The following is a 17,360-nucleotide window of genomic DNA, read 5'->3' as shown; positions in this document are numbered from 1 at the left end:
TCGTCTCTAAAATCCGAAATCTATGACATTATCCAAGACTAGTACGGAGACAGGAAACGTCTGCGTGTCAAGATCAGGCCATGTCAAGTCGGTAAACACACACTCTCTCTCTCTCTTTCTCTCTCTCTCTCTCTCTCTCTCTCTCTCTCTCTCTCTCTCTCTCTCTCATATGTCTATTTATAATTTAAATTTGGCACGGGGTTTTCGCAGCTTCTAACTTCAGTTGGCTGGTTATATCTCACTTAAATCCCGAAGATTACCGACAATAATTACCGGCAATACTCAAATGCAATGTTTACCGATTTCACATCGCTTCCGCGCGGAACTCCTCAGTTTCTTGTCTCTATTTTTGTCTCGGATGATAGAACGAATGAAACGTGGACGTTATTTGGCTCGTTATGTTTGATCACTACTAGGTCGTTGGGTGATTTGTTACCTCTGACAGACTTTTGACATTAAAGACGTTACACATTATAGTTTTGCGTGTAAGTGCGATTCAGCTGGCGGGCGGAACAGGAGAGTATGTTACTTGGACGCATAGCACCAGTAAAAATGATTTTGTATGTTATTCAATTTTGATCACGGGGTAGTTGGGTGATGTGTTATACCACCATTATCATCTACTAGTGAGATGTTCATGGTTACCACTTCAGTCCCTCTTACAGACTTATAACGTTCAAGACGTTACACATTATAGTTTTGCGTGTTGTCGCGATTCAGTTGGCGGGTAGAACAGGAGAGTATGTATTTTACTTGGACGCATAGTATCAGTAACAATTATTTTGTATTTTATTCATTTTTTTTTTATCACAAGGTTGGTGGGTGATTTGTTGCCACGAAAGTCCCTCGATCTTACAGGCGTTTTGACGTTAAAGTAAGGCATTACACTTAATTTTGCGTGTTAGTGCGATTCAACTAGCGGGCAGAACAGGAGAATATTACTCGGACGCATAGCATCAGTAACAATTATTTCGTTTTTGTTTTGTTTTGTTTTGTTAGTGTGCTTAAATCAATCATAACATTGACCTCAACTAGTGCTTAAGTACAATGGCGATAGAACCCCTACATGACACACATTTCATTAATATTAATAGCCTATTCCAGCATAGTGGACTGTTTAGTCTTGCCAAAAATATGGCTTGTACCCAGGCATGGCTCTCTCTCTCTCTCTCTCTCTCTCTCTCTCTCTCTCTCTCTCTCTCTCTCTCTCTCTCTCTCTCTCTCTCTCTCTCTCTCTCTCTCTCTCCCTCCCTCTCTCTCTCTCTCTCTCTCTCTCTCTCTCCTCTCTCTCTATCTCTCTATCTATCTATCTATCTATCTTTCTCTATCTCTCTATTCTATATTAATATCTATTTCTCCCTCTCTATTTCTCTCTGGGTCGTGTGTGTGTGTGTATGTGGGGAGGGGGGGGGGGGTTGTGTGTTTGTATCTATGTATGGGGGGATTGTGAATGGATTCATGTGTGTGTGTGTGTGTGTTGGTCTGTATTCGGGTCCTTCACCTCGTCTGCCTTGCCTTGCCAGCCAGCCTGACCATTGCTTGCGTTATCACAACGAACCAGTACTCAGTACTTACTGTCCACACACAATCAAGTCACAAGTCCGCCCCCCTTACGTGTACATTATCAATCTCTATGCTGCCATACTCTGGAAAAAACACATATTAATATTTAAAAATTTGGCCAGAAAACTCGTCATTCAAATATCGATCGATTTAAATGACTCTTATCTTGGCAAAAACTCTCAAACCCGGGACTTCGACGAAGTCCCGGGTTTGAGAGTTTTTTGCCAAGATGAGAGTCATTTAAAACGATCGATATTTGAAGGACGAGTTTTCTGGCCAATTTTTTAAATATGTGTTCTAGAGTATGGCAGTATGGATCCAACTGGTTTACTTTTCACCGCTATCCAATCAGGGAAATAACATACACACACACACACACACACACACACACACACACACACACAGTGTACATACCATAGACGATAACCCATACCACTAACAATTTTTTGGCACTTAGGGGCTTTTTAAAAAAAAAACTAACTCCTTCCTACGTCATTATGGAATGTCCCGACAGTTATGAAAAAAATATAAGCTTGTCTCGTCAATAGGGACGAAAAAATCGTGACGTCACACCTACTTTTCCGATTCCAAACTCGTTGGAAGTGTATGTAACTAGTCCATCGGAGAAGTAATAATGGATGGGTTACATATTGAATGCTCGGTCATTAGTTACATTGCAAAATATGCTCAAAATGACCTAGATACATAATTAAAAGTGTTCACATTATTTGAAATATCCAACATCACAATGAATGGTTCATTTTGTTCAGCTTGACCCAGGGAATGCTCACTGTTCCGAGGCCCCATGGTCGCACAGCGGTATTGTGAACTCGCTCGAAACTCCAAACGTAGGAGTTCAAGAATACTGTAATGGTACATAGATAATAGAATAATATAGTTTTATAGATAGAATGCAGATGACATCACTCAGGCCTTTGTTATGGTTTTTGCCATCCGCGTTTGTGAGTTGTTCTCACTAAACTGTATTAACCAGACTATAAAAGTTCATGGTTACACAGAGTTTGTGTGTTGGTCCGTTATACTTCCGGATGGCAATGCTGTGAACTCCTTGGCCAAGCGCATTATCTATAGACAAATCTTTATATTGATGCTGTGCGTTTAGGGAAAATACTACATCCGCCAGCCAGATATAACGTACCACCACACAAAACTATGTGTAATCTTGAACGGTTAGTTATAGCCTGATTGATAGAATTTAGTGAGAAGTTATCACCAAAATGGCTGTCTAAAACAATAACAAAGAGCTGAGTGACGTCAATTCCGTTCCTTCTATAGCAACACTACGCCCCTTAAAGCAACCATGACATTGCTGATGAATTGAGGAATCATCATTCTGGTGTGTGTGTTCCGAGATGTCACTGTGTTTTCCTTTTACCATTGACATACGACAAGCTTAGATAATTGACTAGCTAGCACGGCTAATGGCTAATCGTAGTGTGCCTTGTAATTGCGTGTCACACCAACCTATTATATTGAAGAAATAAGAGTATTCTGCTATTATTAATGTGCGTTTAGCCAAAATACTCACAACATTCGGATATTACGTGCCAACAAACGAAACTATGTATATTCCCGGACGTTTATAGTCTGATTGATAGAATTTACTGAGATTTGCCACACAAAAAAAAAAAGATAACAAAGAACTGAGTTCCTTCTATATTTATTAATATTGTCTGTTTTGTTTTAATCATCCTGTGTATTTGAAGAAAAAAAAATAATACCGGATCAGAATGAGCAAAAAAAAAAAAAAGAAGTATTTTACAGATGGATATAAACATTAACCGGCATCTTCTTTTTCTTGCTCTCATTCCTTCTTTTCTCTCTCTCCCCCCCCCCCCCCCCCCCCCAAACCTCCGCGCTAACCCGTAATTGACAATCGAACAAATAAGATCGTTGTTGTTTTGGAAAGGTCAAGAGCTATCTGGAACATTCTTGTGAAGGCTGCTAATTGTGTGTGGTATACCATCTACCCTCCCTTTCCCATCCCCTGCTTTCCCTTCACCCCTCCCCCTCCCGTCTATAGTTTCTATGGCTTTTAGAGTCTGGAGGACAGAGAGTGACAGGATCGTTTCCCGAGTCTTTTTTATGACAAGGACTCTTCCTACACCCATCAGGCCCTTTTTCTTTCTTCTCCATTCCCATTTTGTTCTGGAAGTGTCGGTTGATATGATTACTTGCTTTGGAATAAACCTGTGACATATTTTTAGATATATATTTATTTTATATTTATTTTTAGTTTAGTTTTTTATTTTTGTTTTTTTTTTTTTTTTTTTTTTTTTTTTTTTTTGGGGGGGGGGGGGGGGGGGGGGTTGCTCCATGAGCCTAATAGCTCTGAAGGAATGACTTTTTATTTTTTTAATGTTTCATTGTATCCTTGTTATTTATTTATTCGAGCACCAAGCACCAACATTTGCATCATTTCCAAACCAGAACATTAACTGTCGACTAACAATTTAATAACTGTTCTGTGTATTATTATTTTTTCTTTTTCTTCTTCAGATTGTTCTTGACTGATTGGTCAGGGAATTGAACCCATTTCAATATGGATGGGGGCAAGAGAGTGTGGGTCCCTCATCCCATTGAGGGATTCAAACTTGGACGGATTGTGGACATCGGTTCAGACCAAATTACAATCGAGCCATTTGATGCACCTGGAACTGTAAGTATTTTAACCAAAATAAATAATTTTTTAAAAATCTTTTGAAGTCGTGTTTTATATATTACATTAGGTAGGGTCCTGTGCTTTTTGAGCTCATTTGATGAAAATGAGTATAAGTGAATTATGAATTCAAATAGGGTATATTTAATCATTCACAAGGGAATTTTGTCTTGAAGGTCTAGGTCTATTCCAGGGGATTATTGGAATAAACCAGGTATCGACTGCAGTGCAGCACCTCAAAGTGAGCCATGGCAAGGTGACTTGCTTAACACCATAATAATAATATTGATAATTATAATGATGATAATAATAATAATAATAATAATAATAATAATAATAATAATAATAATAATAATAATAATAATAATAATACTGCACACTTATATAGCGCCAGCATCTCATGCAATGTGAGCTCTAGACACGAGCATACAACTCGGCACGGTGAAGAATCAAACTCTGTGTCTTCCTGCCCCTCTCTGTGTCTTCCTGGCCCTGAAGATAAGTTCATCATTTAACAAGACACAACCTGACCTTAATAATAGCATATTCATCTTTATTTTTGTGTAATTCGTGTTGACTGGTGTTGTTCTCTTTGTGTCATTTTCCAGACCATCAACTCTCTGTACGACAGAACCTTCCCTGCTGAGGAGTACGACAATAAAGATTGTTCCGACAATTGTAAGTCATGCTTTGGATTGTTAAAATACTGAAGAAGAAAAAAAACCCCACATTTCTGCTGTTGTTATAGCTAGGGGAATTAGGGACACAACCCCCCCCCCCCCCCCCCCCCCCCCCCCCCCGAATCGTGCAAATTAGTGATGAAAGCATGAATTTTTTATGAAAAAAAGTTTGTGCTCTAAGGTTTAAATTGTGATATAGAACCACTTTCTCATTACTCCAAGAGCTGAGATATCAGCAATTTAAATTGTGTAAAAATTAACGGTGGTGATGAAACTTACCGCCTTCACAATGACATTTTGCTTTGGTGTCAAAGGTCACAATCTGCGACATCAGTACCGTTTATTCAGATATACTACCAGATTGGCAAGACGGATCAGAAATTTATATTTGTTTTTTCTTTGTTTGATTTTTTTGGTTTATTTTTGTTTTGCTTTTGTTGTTCTTATTTTTAACGATCATTTTACAATAGGTGCTTATGGGTTTTTTCCTGATTCATTTTTCAGGTGCTCTCATGTACTTAAATGAAGCCACTCTTCTCAACAACATCAGAATACGTTATATGAAGAACAGCATTTATGTAAGTAATATTTAAATACTTTCATTCAATGGTGTTTGTTCTTTACTGCTAGGATGAAAATGATATTCTGACTTTTCTATTAATCTTCCCCGGTTTTCCTCTCAGATAATACATCTTCCTCGGTTATCCTCTGCGATACTAAATCTTCCTTTGGTATCCTCTCAGATACTAAATCTTCCTCTGGTATCCTCTCAGATACTAAATCTTCTTCTGGTATCCTCTCAGACACTAAATCTTCCTCTGGTATCTTCTCAGATACTAAATCTTCCTTTGGTATCTTCTCAGATACTAGATCTTCCCCGGGTATTCTCTCAGATACTAAATCTTCCTCTGGTATCCTCTCAGATACTAGATCTTCCTCTTGTATCCTCTCAGATACTAAATCTTCCTCTGGTATCTTCTCGGATACTAAATCTTCCTCTGGTATCCTCTCAGATACTAAATCTTCCTTTGGTATCCTCTCAGATATTAAATCTTCCTCGGTTATCCTCTCAGATACTAAATCTTCCTCTGGTATCTTCTCAGATACTAAATCTTCCTCTGGTATCCTCTCAGATACTGAATCTTCCTTTGGTATCCTCTCAGATATTAAATCTTCCTCGGTTATCCTCTCAGATACTAAATCTTCCTCTGGTATCCTCTCAGATACTAAATCTTCCTTTGGTGTCCTCTCAGATATTAAATCTTCCTCGGTTATCCTCTCAGATACTAAATCTTCCTCTGGTATCCTCTCAGATACTAAATCTTCCTTTGGTGTCCTCTCAGATACTAAATCTTCCTCGGTTATCCTCTCAGATACTAAATCTTCCTCTGGTATCTTCTCAGATACTAAATCTTCCTTTGGTATCCTCTCAGATACTAAATCTTCCTCTGGTATCTTCTCAGATACTAAATCTTCCTCTGGTATCCTCTCAGATACTAAATCTTCCTTTGGTGTCCTCTCAGATATTAAATCATCCTCGGTTATCCTCTCAGATACTAAATCTTCCTCTGGTATCTTCTCAGATACTAAATCTTCCTCTGGTATCCTCTCAGATACTAAATCTTCCTTTGGTATCCTCTCAGATATTAAATCTTCCTCTGGTATCTTCTCAGATACTAAATCTTCCTCGGTTATCCTCTCAGATACTAAATCTTCCTCTGGTATCTTCTCAGATACTAAATCTTCCTTTGGTGTCCTCTCAGATATTAAATCTTCCTCGGTTATCCTCTCAGATACTAATTTGTAAAAAAAAATTTTTTATAACAAAAATGTTAATTCTTAATTATAAGCAAATCAATTTTAAATTACGGATGGTCTTAAGATATTGTTTCAAAAGGGCATTTTTCTGAACAGTAGAATATTATGAGCAGTCAATCTTGCAATTTTGCGGGTGGTTGGATGGGAGCATCACCCTTGAATCATATACCTATGATGTTCGCATGGGTGTACGATCCGATAGTGATGTCGTTTCTTCTTCTCTTTACTAGCCTATCCTGTTTCTTTGGTTTGTGATTGTATTTTTGACAGGGGATATTTATTTTTTTTCCTGTAAATCCTCTGCCTGTTTGTTCTTGGTTATTTATAATTTAGCTTATGATATCTTTAGGTTATGATTTTGATTGACATTTGTACTATTTTTGTTAGATTGCTTGTTTTTTTGTTTCAGCGGTCTCTCATATAACCTCAATTGTGTTGGAAGAGACCTAAAGCAACAAACAAACAAAAAAAACAATCTTGCAATTTAAAATCTGTTGCATTTGTATTTTTTGTCAATTCAATAAAATACGTCCTTGTTGATTCTCTCTTTCACCCCCCCCCCTCCCCTCCCCTCCTCTCCCCTCCAGACCTACACAGCCAACATTTTAATCGCCATCAATCCGTACTATGAGATTCCAGACCTGTACTCCACCAAGACTATCAAGTCTTACATGGGAAAATCTCTGGGCACCCTCCCACCTCATGTCTATGCTATTGGTAGGTTGTTGGCAGTTTTATTGCTGTAATTTTTAATTTGATTATCACCATTATTAACATTGTCATTATCTTTGATGTCGTGTAGTTGTTGTTATTCAGTTGTTACTCACTTATTTTTAATTAAAAATTAATTTTTTTATTATCATTGTTTTATTTTTATTGGGACATTTTCTGAATCTGTCATTGTAACTTAATTATTTTTTTAATGATGTCAAATGAATTGCATATGTGGTCTAGTGGTATGACACTTGCTTTTGGATTGAACTGTCCTGGGGTCGAGCCTCGCTTGGCGCATAGTTGAGTCCTTGGAGAAGGCTCTTTATGCACATTCTCTCACCATACTCATGTGTAAAATGAGTACCTGGCCGTTAACAGCGTTGTCTTTGTCCAAAAAAATTGTTATATCGCCTAACAGTCGTCATGTCCCGTTCTAAATGTTAAGTGTTGCTGTTGGTCAGGGACCCCTTGTAAAGCTCTTTGAGCACATTTAGTGGATATTGCGCTATATAGATAGAATGAAGATGACGTCACTCAGGTCTTTGTTATTGGTTTTTGCCATCCACATTTATGATTACTTCTCACTAAACTGTATCAACCAGACTATAAAAGTTTATGGTTACACATAGTTTTGTGTGTTGATCCGTTATACTTCCAGATGGCAATGTTATGAGCTTGTTTGTTTGTTTTTTGTTTTTTTGTTTGTTATTTTTTTACAGTCACGTCTCTCCAATCCAAACACCTTCTTTCCCAGCATTTTGTCCTGATTACATAAACATCCAGATAGTGGAATCAGTCCCTAAAGTGTACAAATAAAGAAGAAAATAATCCGTCCCCAGGCAACCTATCTGGAAAATGGAGACATCCGAATTAGGAAGACGCGTTTGTATACAGCAGTATACATATTTATAACAAATAATTTGACTTCTGCCCTACACTCTATTCCACCCTCGTAGCTGACAAGGCATACAGAGACATGAAAGTGAACAAGATAAGCCAGTCTATCATCGTGAGTGGGGAGTCTGGAGCGGGGAAGACGGAGTCCACCAAACACATCCTGAAGTATCTCACAGAGTGCTGGGGAACTCATGCTGGACCCATCGAACAACGCATCTTGGAATGTGAGTACAACCCAGAATTGAATTCATATTTCTGACCAAAACGTCAATTTGCGTCATAACTGTATTATGTCGGGGTGAACAAAATGCCAAAAAAGGATTTTATTTAACGTTAAAAGGACCAGAAATGTGAAATTTTTGTTTCTTTCAGTTTAAGAAATTGTATTCATTCTACTAATAAAATGTATAAACTTTTTTGTTTTCACGGTAAATCTTTCCAAGATTATTCTACAGAGAGGACCTAAAAAATATCTCTTTCGTCTATCTGAAATTTAGTAATGTATTTATGTCTTTATTGTTTTTAAGTTGTTGGCTGAAGAAGGGTTTTGAGCCTGAAAAGTTCTGTGTTTGGTATTTTGTTCTTTTTTTGAAGCTGTTATATTCATTCTTATCTGATTTCTTTACTCACTTTTCATTCCCCCATCAGCCAACCCCTTACTGGAGGCCTTTGGTAACGCCAAAACTGTCAGAAACAACAACAGTAGTCGATTTGGAAAGTTTGTGGAAATTCATTTTGATAAAAAGGTGAGTAAAATAGGTTGTTGTTTTCGTATTGATCACAAATTATTTTACAATTTTGTGCTGACATATTGATCATATTATTTGACCATTCCACCCCTCACCCCCCCCCCCTTTTTTTTTTCCCCCCTTTAAAAAAAAACAAAATTGTTTCTTTTGAGATGGCAATTGCAATTGAAGTCTAAATCATTTAGAGTTACATGATTGTATTTTTGTTCCTTTTCTGTTTAACAATTTTCATTCATTTCCTGAATAAAAGATAAAGCATATCAATATTTTTCATTATTGAATTTTGGACATTTGTTTCAAGAATGGCTTCATTGTAGATTCACAATGTTGGCCGTATGCTGTATATATATATATATATGCTGTGAAACTTTGATTTTCAATTCCCTTTTATGTTGTTCATTTTTTTTACTTTTCTTTCTTTCTATTTTCTAATTAAAATAACACTTTTTTTAAAAATATGCATCACCACTGATACTCAGTTTTAAATTAAATTAATCTTTTATATAGCGCAATATCCACTAAACGTGCTCTGAGCGCTTTACAAGGAGTCCCTGACCAACAGCAACACTTTACATGCAGGACGAGACATGACCCCTGTTAGGTGATATTACAATTTTTTTCAAACAGAGACAAAGCTGTTGACGGCCAGGTACTCATTTTATACCTGAGTACAGTGAGAGAATGTGAGTAAAGAGCTTTTTCCAAGGACTCAACCATGTGCCGAGTGAGGCTCGAACCCAGGACCTACCGATCCGAAAGCGAGTGTCATACCACAAGACCACATGGCCACACAGTTTAGCTGAGTCAGGCAGTTAATTATTGGGAAAAAAAAATGATTTAAAGGATGAGAAAGTCATTATGAGACTGAATCAGAATACTGACTTTCGCATTTTGAATAATTAAATGTTTGTAAAATTGTTTGATTTTCCCCTTGATGACGTTTTGCACTGTTTTTGAATTTCCACCCTGCAACAGAATGCAGTCTGTGGTGGGTTCATCTCTCACTACCTCCTGGAGAAGAGTCGGGTTTGCACCCAGTCCTCAGAGGAGAGGAACTACCACATCTTTTACCGACTCTGTGCCGGGTCGCCAGAGGAACTCAGGAAAAAGTTAAAACTTGCTCCACCAGATCAATTTCAGGTAACGTTGACAAGTTTGGAATTAAATTTTACCTATTTTTGTACAACAAAAAATTATGTTCAATATTTATTGAATTATTTTATCACTGCAAATCACTTTATTTACAAATTTGTGTCATTCAATTTTTGTTGTTGTTGTTTATCCTTTATTTAATTATTGTTTAAAATTTTTCACAAAGTTATGTATTCGTTTTGGTTCTTTAAAATGATTATTGTTTCCTTTTGTTATTTGGAAATGTCTTGATTTGGTTTGAGTCGTATAAAGGGTACAACAACAAACAATGATAAGCTTTTACAACTTTTAATGTCAAGATGCCAGTAGATGTTGACAAGTGTTATAGATGGATGATATGTGAAAATATACTTTGGCACTTAGTTATATTATGATATTAAAAAATAAAGAATATGTAATTTAAAAAAAACAATTCCTGTTATTCATTCCCATAGGGGAAATTTGTCTCTTGGGTCTATTCCAAGGGATGACTGAAATAACCCAGGCATCAGCAACATTGCAGAGCCACAAAGTGAGCTAGGGCGAGGTGACTTGCTCAAGGCTGCACAACGAGGCGGGTAGTCAAAATCTGTACCTTTTGGATAGTACCACTGAGCCCAATACGATGTAATCAAATGAAAACATTTTTGAGGAAATGACAAACAAACTTCAATTAATAACATACGACAGATGATTATTCACATTTCGGGTCACCCCCTCATCAAAACAAATGATTACACTTGAAAGGAGTTCAGACTAAATGGATTGTGTTAAGAAAAAGAAAATAAAAACTAAATAAATAAAGATGCAAGACGTGGTGTTTTACATCATAGAAAAAGGAGGAATCGAGTAAATGAAATAGATTGTCCTTCTAAAAATTGTTATCATTTGCTTATTTATACAGCCAATCCTTTATGCTCATTTCAGTACACATTCTTCTAAATTTATTGTGATTTATGTTCTATTTTTCCTGTTTTTATTGTTTACGCTTTCGTTATTTTCGCATTTTGATTATTTATGTTTTTGTTATTCACATTATGATTATTTCATATAGATAGTTTGTTTTATTTATTTTTGTTTATTAAAGAACCCCTTTTTAAAAAATTATTTTGGTACAACTTATTTCACTGTTTGCTTATCTACCATGTAGAGCTTTTATATGTTTTGTGATGGAACTTGATTTGCTTAGTAATAGAGTAACTTTATAAATTGATTCTAAATTAATATGATGAAGGTATTTAATATCCCTATATTGCTTGGTCTTAAAACAAAGCAGGTTTGTTTTATTTCTCTTTTTCTTTTTTTCTTAAAAGTTGAAATAATTATTTATTTACCTATTTATTTATTTGTTTATTTATTCATTTATTTATTTATTTATTTATTTATTTACATTTCCTTTTTCAAAATTGTAAGTACTTAAAATATTGATGAGATTTAGTTTACGACTTGATTAGAGCTGTATGCGATGTACTTTCTCCTTTTCTTATAGTGTCATAATTAAGTACAACAGATATATGTGACCATACTTTGTACTTTTCTTAAAGTATCATAAGTACAACAGAAATAAGTGACGTACTTTGTACTATTCTTAAAGTATCATAAATACAACAGATATTTTGGACCGTAATTTGTACTTTTCTTAAAGTATCATAAGTATAACAGATATGTGTGACCCATCAGACCAATCTGGTATTATTACTGAATGAATTCTATAAAGAAATTTAAGCTCAAAGTCAATATGAGTAAATTAGGTGGAAAAAATCTGTTTTTATTTCTTTCTTTTTTTTTTTTTTTGGGGGGGGGGGGGGGGGGGGTCGCTGTATCAATTTATAAGTGTCGGAGAAGGGATCAATAATGAAATAACCATGATTGCACAATATAGAGCATTTTTTTTATTGAATTGAAATGAAATATTGAAACAATAAGGACATGGAATTTTGTTTTTTAATGGTTTAAAAGGACATTTTATAAGTTAAGCTATAAATTCTATTTTAAGCAAATGGTTCACCACAACATAGAGAAGTAGAGAGCGGTGGGAGCTGCCTGAAGCCTGAGATCATGAAAAAACTGACGAAAGAGTGATAATGGAGAGGCTTTGGATGGGAACAATACAGGCAATGGACGTTTTGGGTACAAATTCTTGGTCAGCACAACAATAAACAAATGAACGTTGAAAACAAATAAAATAAAATGCAATATAACAGACAATACAAGTTATATTGTTTTTTCCACATTCATTTGTTTATTGTTGTGCTGACGAAGGCTTTGTACCCTCAACGTCCATTGACTGTATTGTTCCCATCCAAAGTCTCTCCATTTTCACTCTTTTTTCCATTAGTGTCACCACAATATAATACTGTTTTGAGATGATTGGTCACATTCAAGCAGAAACGTTTAAATACAAGTACGACTATCCTCCACGCATCACTTGTTGTAGCCGGATACAAGTACGACTATCCTCCACGCATCACTTGTTGTAGCCGGATACAAGTACGACTATCCTCCACGCATCACTTGTTGTAGCCGGAGCTGTACTCTTCTCTTGTCTTGTCTTGTCTCTCTTTTCTCCGTACATTCATAGCCTTTGTCAAGTCATTGTCTGATACTTCCTAAAAAAAGAAAATTATGAAATAATGCAAAAATCATTGACCACCAAAAGAAATTGAACATTCGGACGTATTCAGAAGTAAAGCCAATGGAATCGATTGCTGTCTTGAACACTACTGTTGACAATACATTTTTCACTTTCTTTTGGTGATCATCGTCACTGTGTTTTGTGACATACATTTTTAGGAAGTGTCTGGCTATAGGTTAATGAAAGCTTCACTCTGTAGCAGTGCTTTTCTACCGGTGTATCACACTTTGGGTTTGACACGCTCTTATTTTTCTTTGTTTTTTGTTTTTGTTTTTTTCTTTCTTTCTTTCTTTCTTTTATTTTTTTTTTTTATCACAGCAGATTGATTGCAAAAATGTATAATTTTCCAATTTTTTTTTTTTTTTCTGAAATCATGTGTGGTTGGCTGAGAAAACTAAGAAAGATGCGCAAATTTCATAAATTCAGTTATGTATTCAGTGGTGTAGACCACATCTTTCTGGTCATTTACTAATTAAAATTTTCTTTCAATGTCTATTAGAACCCAAGTTAACAACTTATTTCTGAATAAAATTTGTTCCTTTGGGAAACACTCTATCTTCAATTTTAGTTCATATCTCTAATCGTACCTTGCCGCATCTTCCTGGGTTTACTCAGCCATCCTCACATATGTTAGCTACCAACAGATTTGTTGGTCCATTAGTGGAAAGTATTTGTGGAAAAGGAGTAAAGTTGAAAAACAAAAAATTAAATATTAATTTCTGTCAACATTAGATACAGAAATATTTAAAGTTTGATGCAATGTCTAAATATGGTCGTTTTTAAAAAGTTATTTTTATTAATTTCTTTTCAACACTTACAATGCACAGGTTCGGTTGCATTATTTAACGTTTGATTTAGTGATCCGTTACTGTTTATCTGCGGTAGAAAAGCACAAGCCTCTATGTGTCATTGTATATGTAGTATGTCTGTGGATGTTGTGATGGTTTCTACTTTATTCCCATGTTTTAGTACTTGAGGAAAGGCAACACACAATTCTTCGTCAGTCGGAAGAATGAAAAGAGCCTGACTGATAACAGGAAAAGTCAACAGGTAGGAAAAGTTTAAATGCCTTTTGTCTTTGATCTCATCAGTTGTGCTTTTTACAAATATGTGTCAGTACATGACATAATCAGTTGGAAGGTGAAGATTTTGGATTTGCATTCTTTTTTGCATTTTCTGAAAGAATATGCTCACCAGAGCATTTTTATCTTTATTTGAAGTAAATCGGGTGAATTTTTTAAAGTTATGGTCAGATGTATGGAAAAGGTATCCAGCAATTTTTTTCAAATTTCATACTTTTTCAACTTGACTAGCTGTAAAAAATATTTAGAAGTGAAATTAAGCTTTGATATTTCTCAAAGATATACGAAAAAAGTTGATTTAATCATTTATGACAAGAACTCATTTTTTATAACAATTTACCTTCTAACTAAACTTGGCAAGATCTCAGTTCAAACCTTTTCACCATCCGACTGATTCACTGGCATTCACTGTAACATATATTATATTTATTGACTGTACAGGTGGGTTTGTGTTTACTGTTGTCTGTATTTGACTAGAGTGTAACTTCATATGCACTTTCTCTTTATGAATTAGAAATGAAGAAATGTTCTATAGATTTAGTTAATCAAAGATGGCATGTGTATAGATGGCCAGTTTTATGGACAACTAGACCACCCAACATTAGAAAAAGGTATTTAAACAAATATTTTCTTTATTAGAAGACTTTTTTTTTTTCTAAGATCATTTCTTTTTGAGATTAAAACTTGGCTTGGATATTTTTTCAAAAAGTGAGAGAAAGTCACCTTATGTGAATATTTGTGTGTGTGTGTGTGTGTGTGTGTGTGTGTGTGTGTGTGTGTGTGTGTGTGTGTGTGGGTGTGTGTGTGTGAGTTTTGAATAATTGTGGAATAATCAACTTGTCCTTAAGACCACCTATTTATGATTTCTTATCACTGGACTTGGAGTTGGCGTATCGCTGCTTTACAATATTAAGGATTATTCTTTTGAATGTCCATATTTTTATGTCGAGGTAAATCGGGATTTTGCTTTCAACTGTGGCTTTATTTTTTTGACCTGATTTTTAAAAATGGGTTATAGAAAGAATCGATTCGAGCTTATGTAGATAGTAGGTGGTTTGAAAGTATTATTTTAAATCTCATTACACATTACATGTAATAATTGGGATCGTGGATAGCTCATACGGTAGGGTCACGCTCTCCCCGGCCAGGCGGAGTTGTCGTACCAGTAAGGTCGCAGGTTCAAATCCCCATCGCCGCTGCAAAATTTTTATTCTCTATTGTCTTCTGGCACTTTCCTACTCACTTCATCTCTTGATGTGATAATTGAGCAGGCATAGCGACCAACTGCAGAGCTGCCTACCTGAAATGTAAAAAATTCGCAGTTTCCAAAGGAAAAAAGAAAAATCCACTTTAAATAGCTCTAGAAATAAACAATTTGCCCTCAGCATGATCCAAAAATGCTCTAAAGTCCTGAATATAAGTTCTCATGAACTTAACTTCCTTTTCAGTAAGGTTTATTGAGTCAAAGAGACGAATGCAGTTCTGTATCTGGAGTCAAAAATTCGTATTTCTACGAATATTTTGTGGTACTAAACAGGTCTGCAAACTGCCCTGATAAAATCGGGACTGTCCCGAATTGGCAAGTTGGTGAGAAAGGAAAAATGATAAAGAAAGAATTGTCAGGTGGTGTGGAAATGTCTCAGGTTTATGGGTGTTTTTTGTTGTTGACCAGCTAATTAAAACAAGGAAGAGACAAATAGAGAAAATTCAAGCCAAGCTTTAATGTGTTACTCAGTCTCAATCTAGATGCGCGGCTTTGTGGTCTTGTGGTATGACACTCACTTTCAGATCTGAAGGTTCTGGGTTCAAGCCCTGTGTCCTCGGCGCATAGTTGATTCTTCGGAAAAGGCTCTTTACTCACATTCTCTCACCGTACTCAGGTGTAAGAGAGTACCTGGTCGTTAACAGCGTTGTCTCTGTCGGAAAAAACTGTAATATCGCCCAGCAGTATCATGTCTCGACTTACATGTTAAGTGTTGCTGTTGGCCAGGGCTCCTTGTCAAGTGCTTTGAGCATGCTTAGTGGATATTGTGCTATATAAAAGCTCTCTTTTTTTTAAATGTCTTAGATTATATTTTGAAATAGTCCAAACGCTCTGCCCTTTTGGGTCAAGACTGTAGCCCGCTTTAGGATGTCCCAATTTAGGTGTTTAAAAAGTTGCCCACTATGATATAGGCAAATAGATGCAATTCCTCATCTTTGCCTAAAATTTTGTTTATTTTATTTTTATATATACAGTATTTGAAGTTGGGCAGCCTGAATGATCGTGTGTTGGATGACGTCAATGACTTTGGTGTGTGTGATGCGGCCATGAAACATCTCGGCTTTGGCGACCAGGATCGCTTGAGTGTGTACGCTCTGGTGGCTGCCATCTTGCATTTGGGAAATGTAGCTTTTGAAGAAGACGCAGATGATGTCAAAGGTCAGATTTTAGATATACACTATTGCTGGATGGGGTTCTTTATCTCCCAAAGTGGGCAGGGAGATCACTTTCTGTGTCCTTCTTTCCCCCTTTTTCTGTTTTCCAATTTGTTTTCTGTTTTTTTGTCTTCTTTTCCAACTTGCTTTTTTTAAATCTTGGAATGAAATTACTTGCGCTGATACGATCTAAATGTGTTGCAAGTGCTGTAAAACCCTTCAAAACAAAAACAAGTGTTTTTTGTTGATAGAAGTCTAGCTGAAAAGTTATTTGTATGTGCTGTGGTAAATTATTAAAGAAAATGATTTGATAAGAAATGTCTGTTAACGTCTTTCTCTTTTTAAACATTGGACGAAATTTAATGTAAAATAGTCTGATTCCACTATTTGAAAAAAATTTAATTTCTACTTCAAGAAATTATTCAAATATTTTATGTCAACGGGTTTGTGTGAAATTTGATTGTCAAATAAAGTTTCGATATGATTTATTTTTTGAAATTATTTCATTTTAGAAGTTAATTCTCAGAGCTTGTTTCATTTATTAACCCACTCAATCTTAGAGATTTTTTCTACTTTTCAAAAATTAAAAATGAGCATGTACACAGATAGTTTTATTCAACTACCACTAACATGTAAAAGCTTAAAACATTAACTTTGAGACTAATATGTCTCAGAAAAATGTAATAAACGGGCATGAGGTAAAAGTAACCTGGGTAAACTACAGATATAGTCGGTGTTAGGGTTGAGTGAGTTAAGAATGCAGCCAAAGATTATTATATATTGAGAGAGAATAAACAGTACTTGATTATTAACATTGCATTTTTCTGGTTTAGGTGGGTGTAAGGTGATAAAGGCAGCAGAGGAATCACTTCTAACAGCTGCATCTCTCCTGGGTGTTGACAAAGAGGAGCTGAAAGATGCCCTGACTTCTAGAGTGATGCAGGCGTCCAGAGGAGGCCTCAAGGGAACTGCTATCAAGTAAGTTGATGTGTC

General features: G+C 35.8%; 1 protein-coding gene across 2 annotated transcripts in view; it reads left to right on the top strand.

Moving 5' to 3' along the window:
• Positions 1-17,360, top strand: part of LOC144968133 (unconventional myosin-VI-like) — a 59,734-nt gene that overhangs the window by 18,486 nt on the left and 23,888 nt on the right. The window contains exons 2-11 of one of the 2 annotated variants that reach the window (XM_078906144.1): positions 4,084-4,243; positions 4,852-4,921; positions 5,428-5,501; positions 7,329-7,458; positions 8,412-8,576; positions 9,001-9,098; positions 10,077-10,241; positions 13,837-13,917; positions 16,188-16,371; positions 17,201-17,345. In XM_078906144.1, the coding sequence (XP_078762270.1) occupies positions 4,127-4,243; positions 4,852-4,921; positions 5,428-5,501; positions 7,329-7,458; positions 8,412-8,576; positions 9,001-9,098; positions 10,077-10,241; positions 13,837-13,917; positions 16,188-16,371; positions 17,201-17,345 (1,229 nt within the window). In that variant the 5' untranslated portion in view covers positions 4,084-4,126. The remainder of the gene's footprint in view (positions 1-4,083; positions 4,244-4,851; positions 4,922-5,427; positions 5,502-7,328; positions 7,459-8,411; positions 8,577-9,000; positions 9,099-10,076; positions 10,242-13,836; positions 13,918-16,187; positions 16,372-17,200; positions 17,346-17,360) is intronic. The other variant, XM_078906145.1, reaches the window with a different exon arrangement.

The sequence above is a fragment of the Berghia stephanieae genome, chromosome 3, assembly GCF_034508935.2.
Source record: "Berghia stephanieae isolate SIO BIC M18660-M18661 chromosome 3, UCSD_Bste_1.3, whole genome shotgun sequence".
NCBI classification, from domain to species: Eukaryota; Metazoa; Mollusca; class Gastropoda; order Nudibranchia; family Aeolidiidae; genus Berghia; species Berghia stephanieae.
The sequence above is the reverse complement of the archived record's forward strand: the minus strand, read 5'-3'. Positions and strand labels throughout refer to the sequence as shown.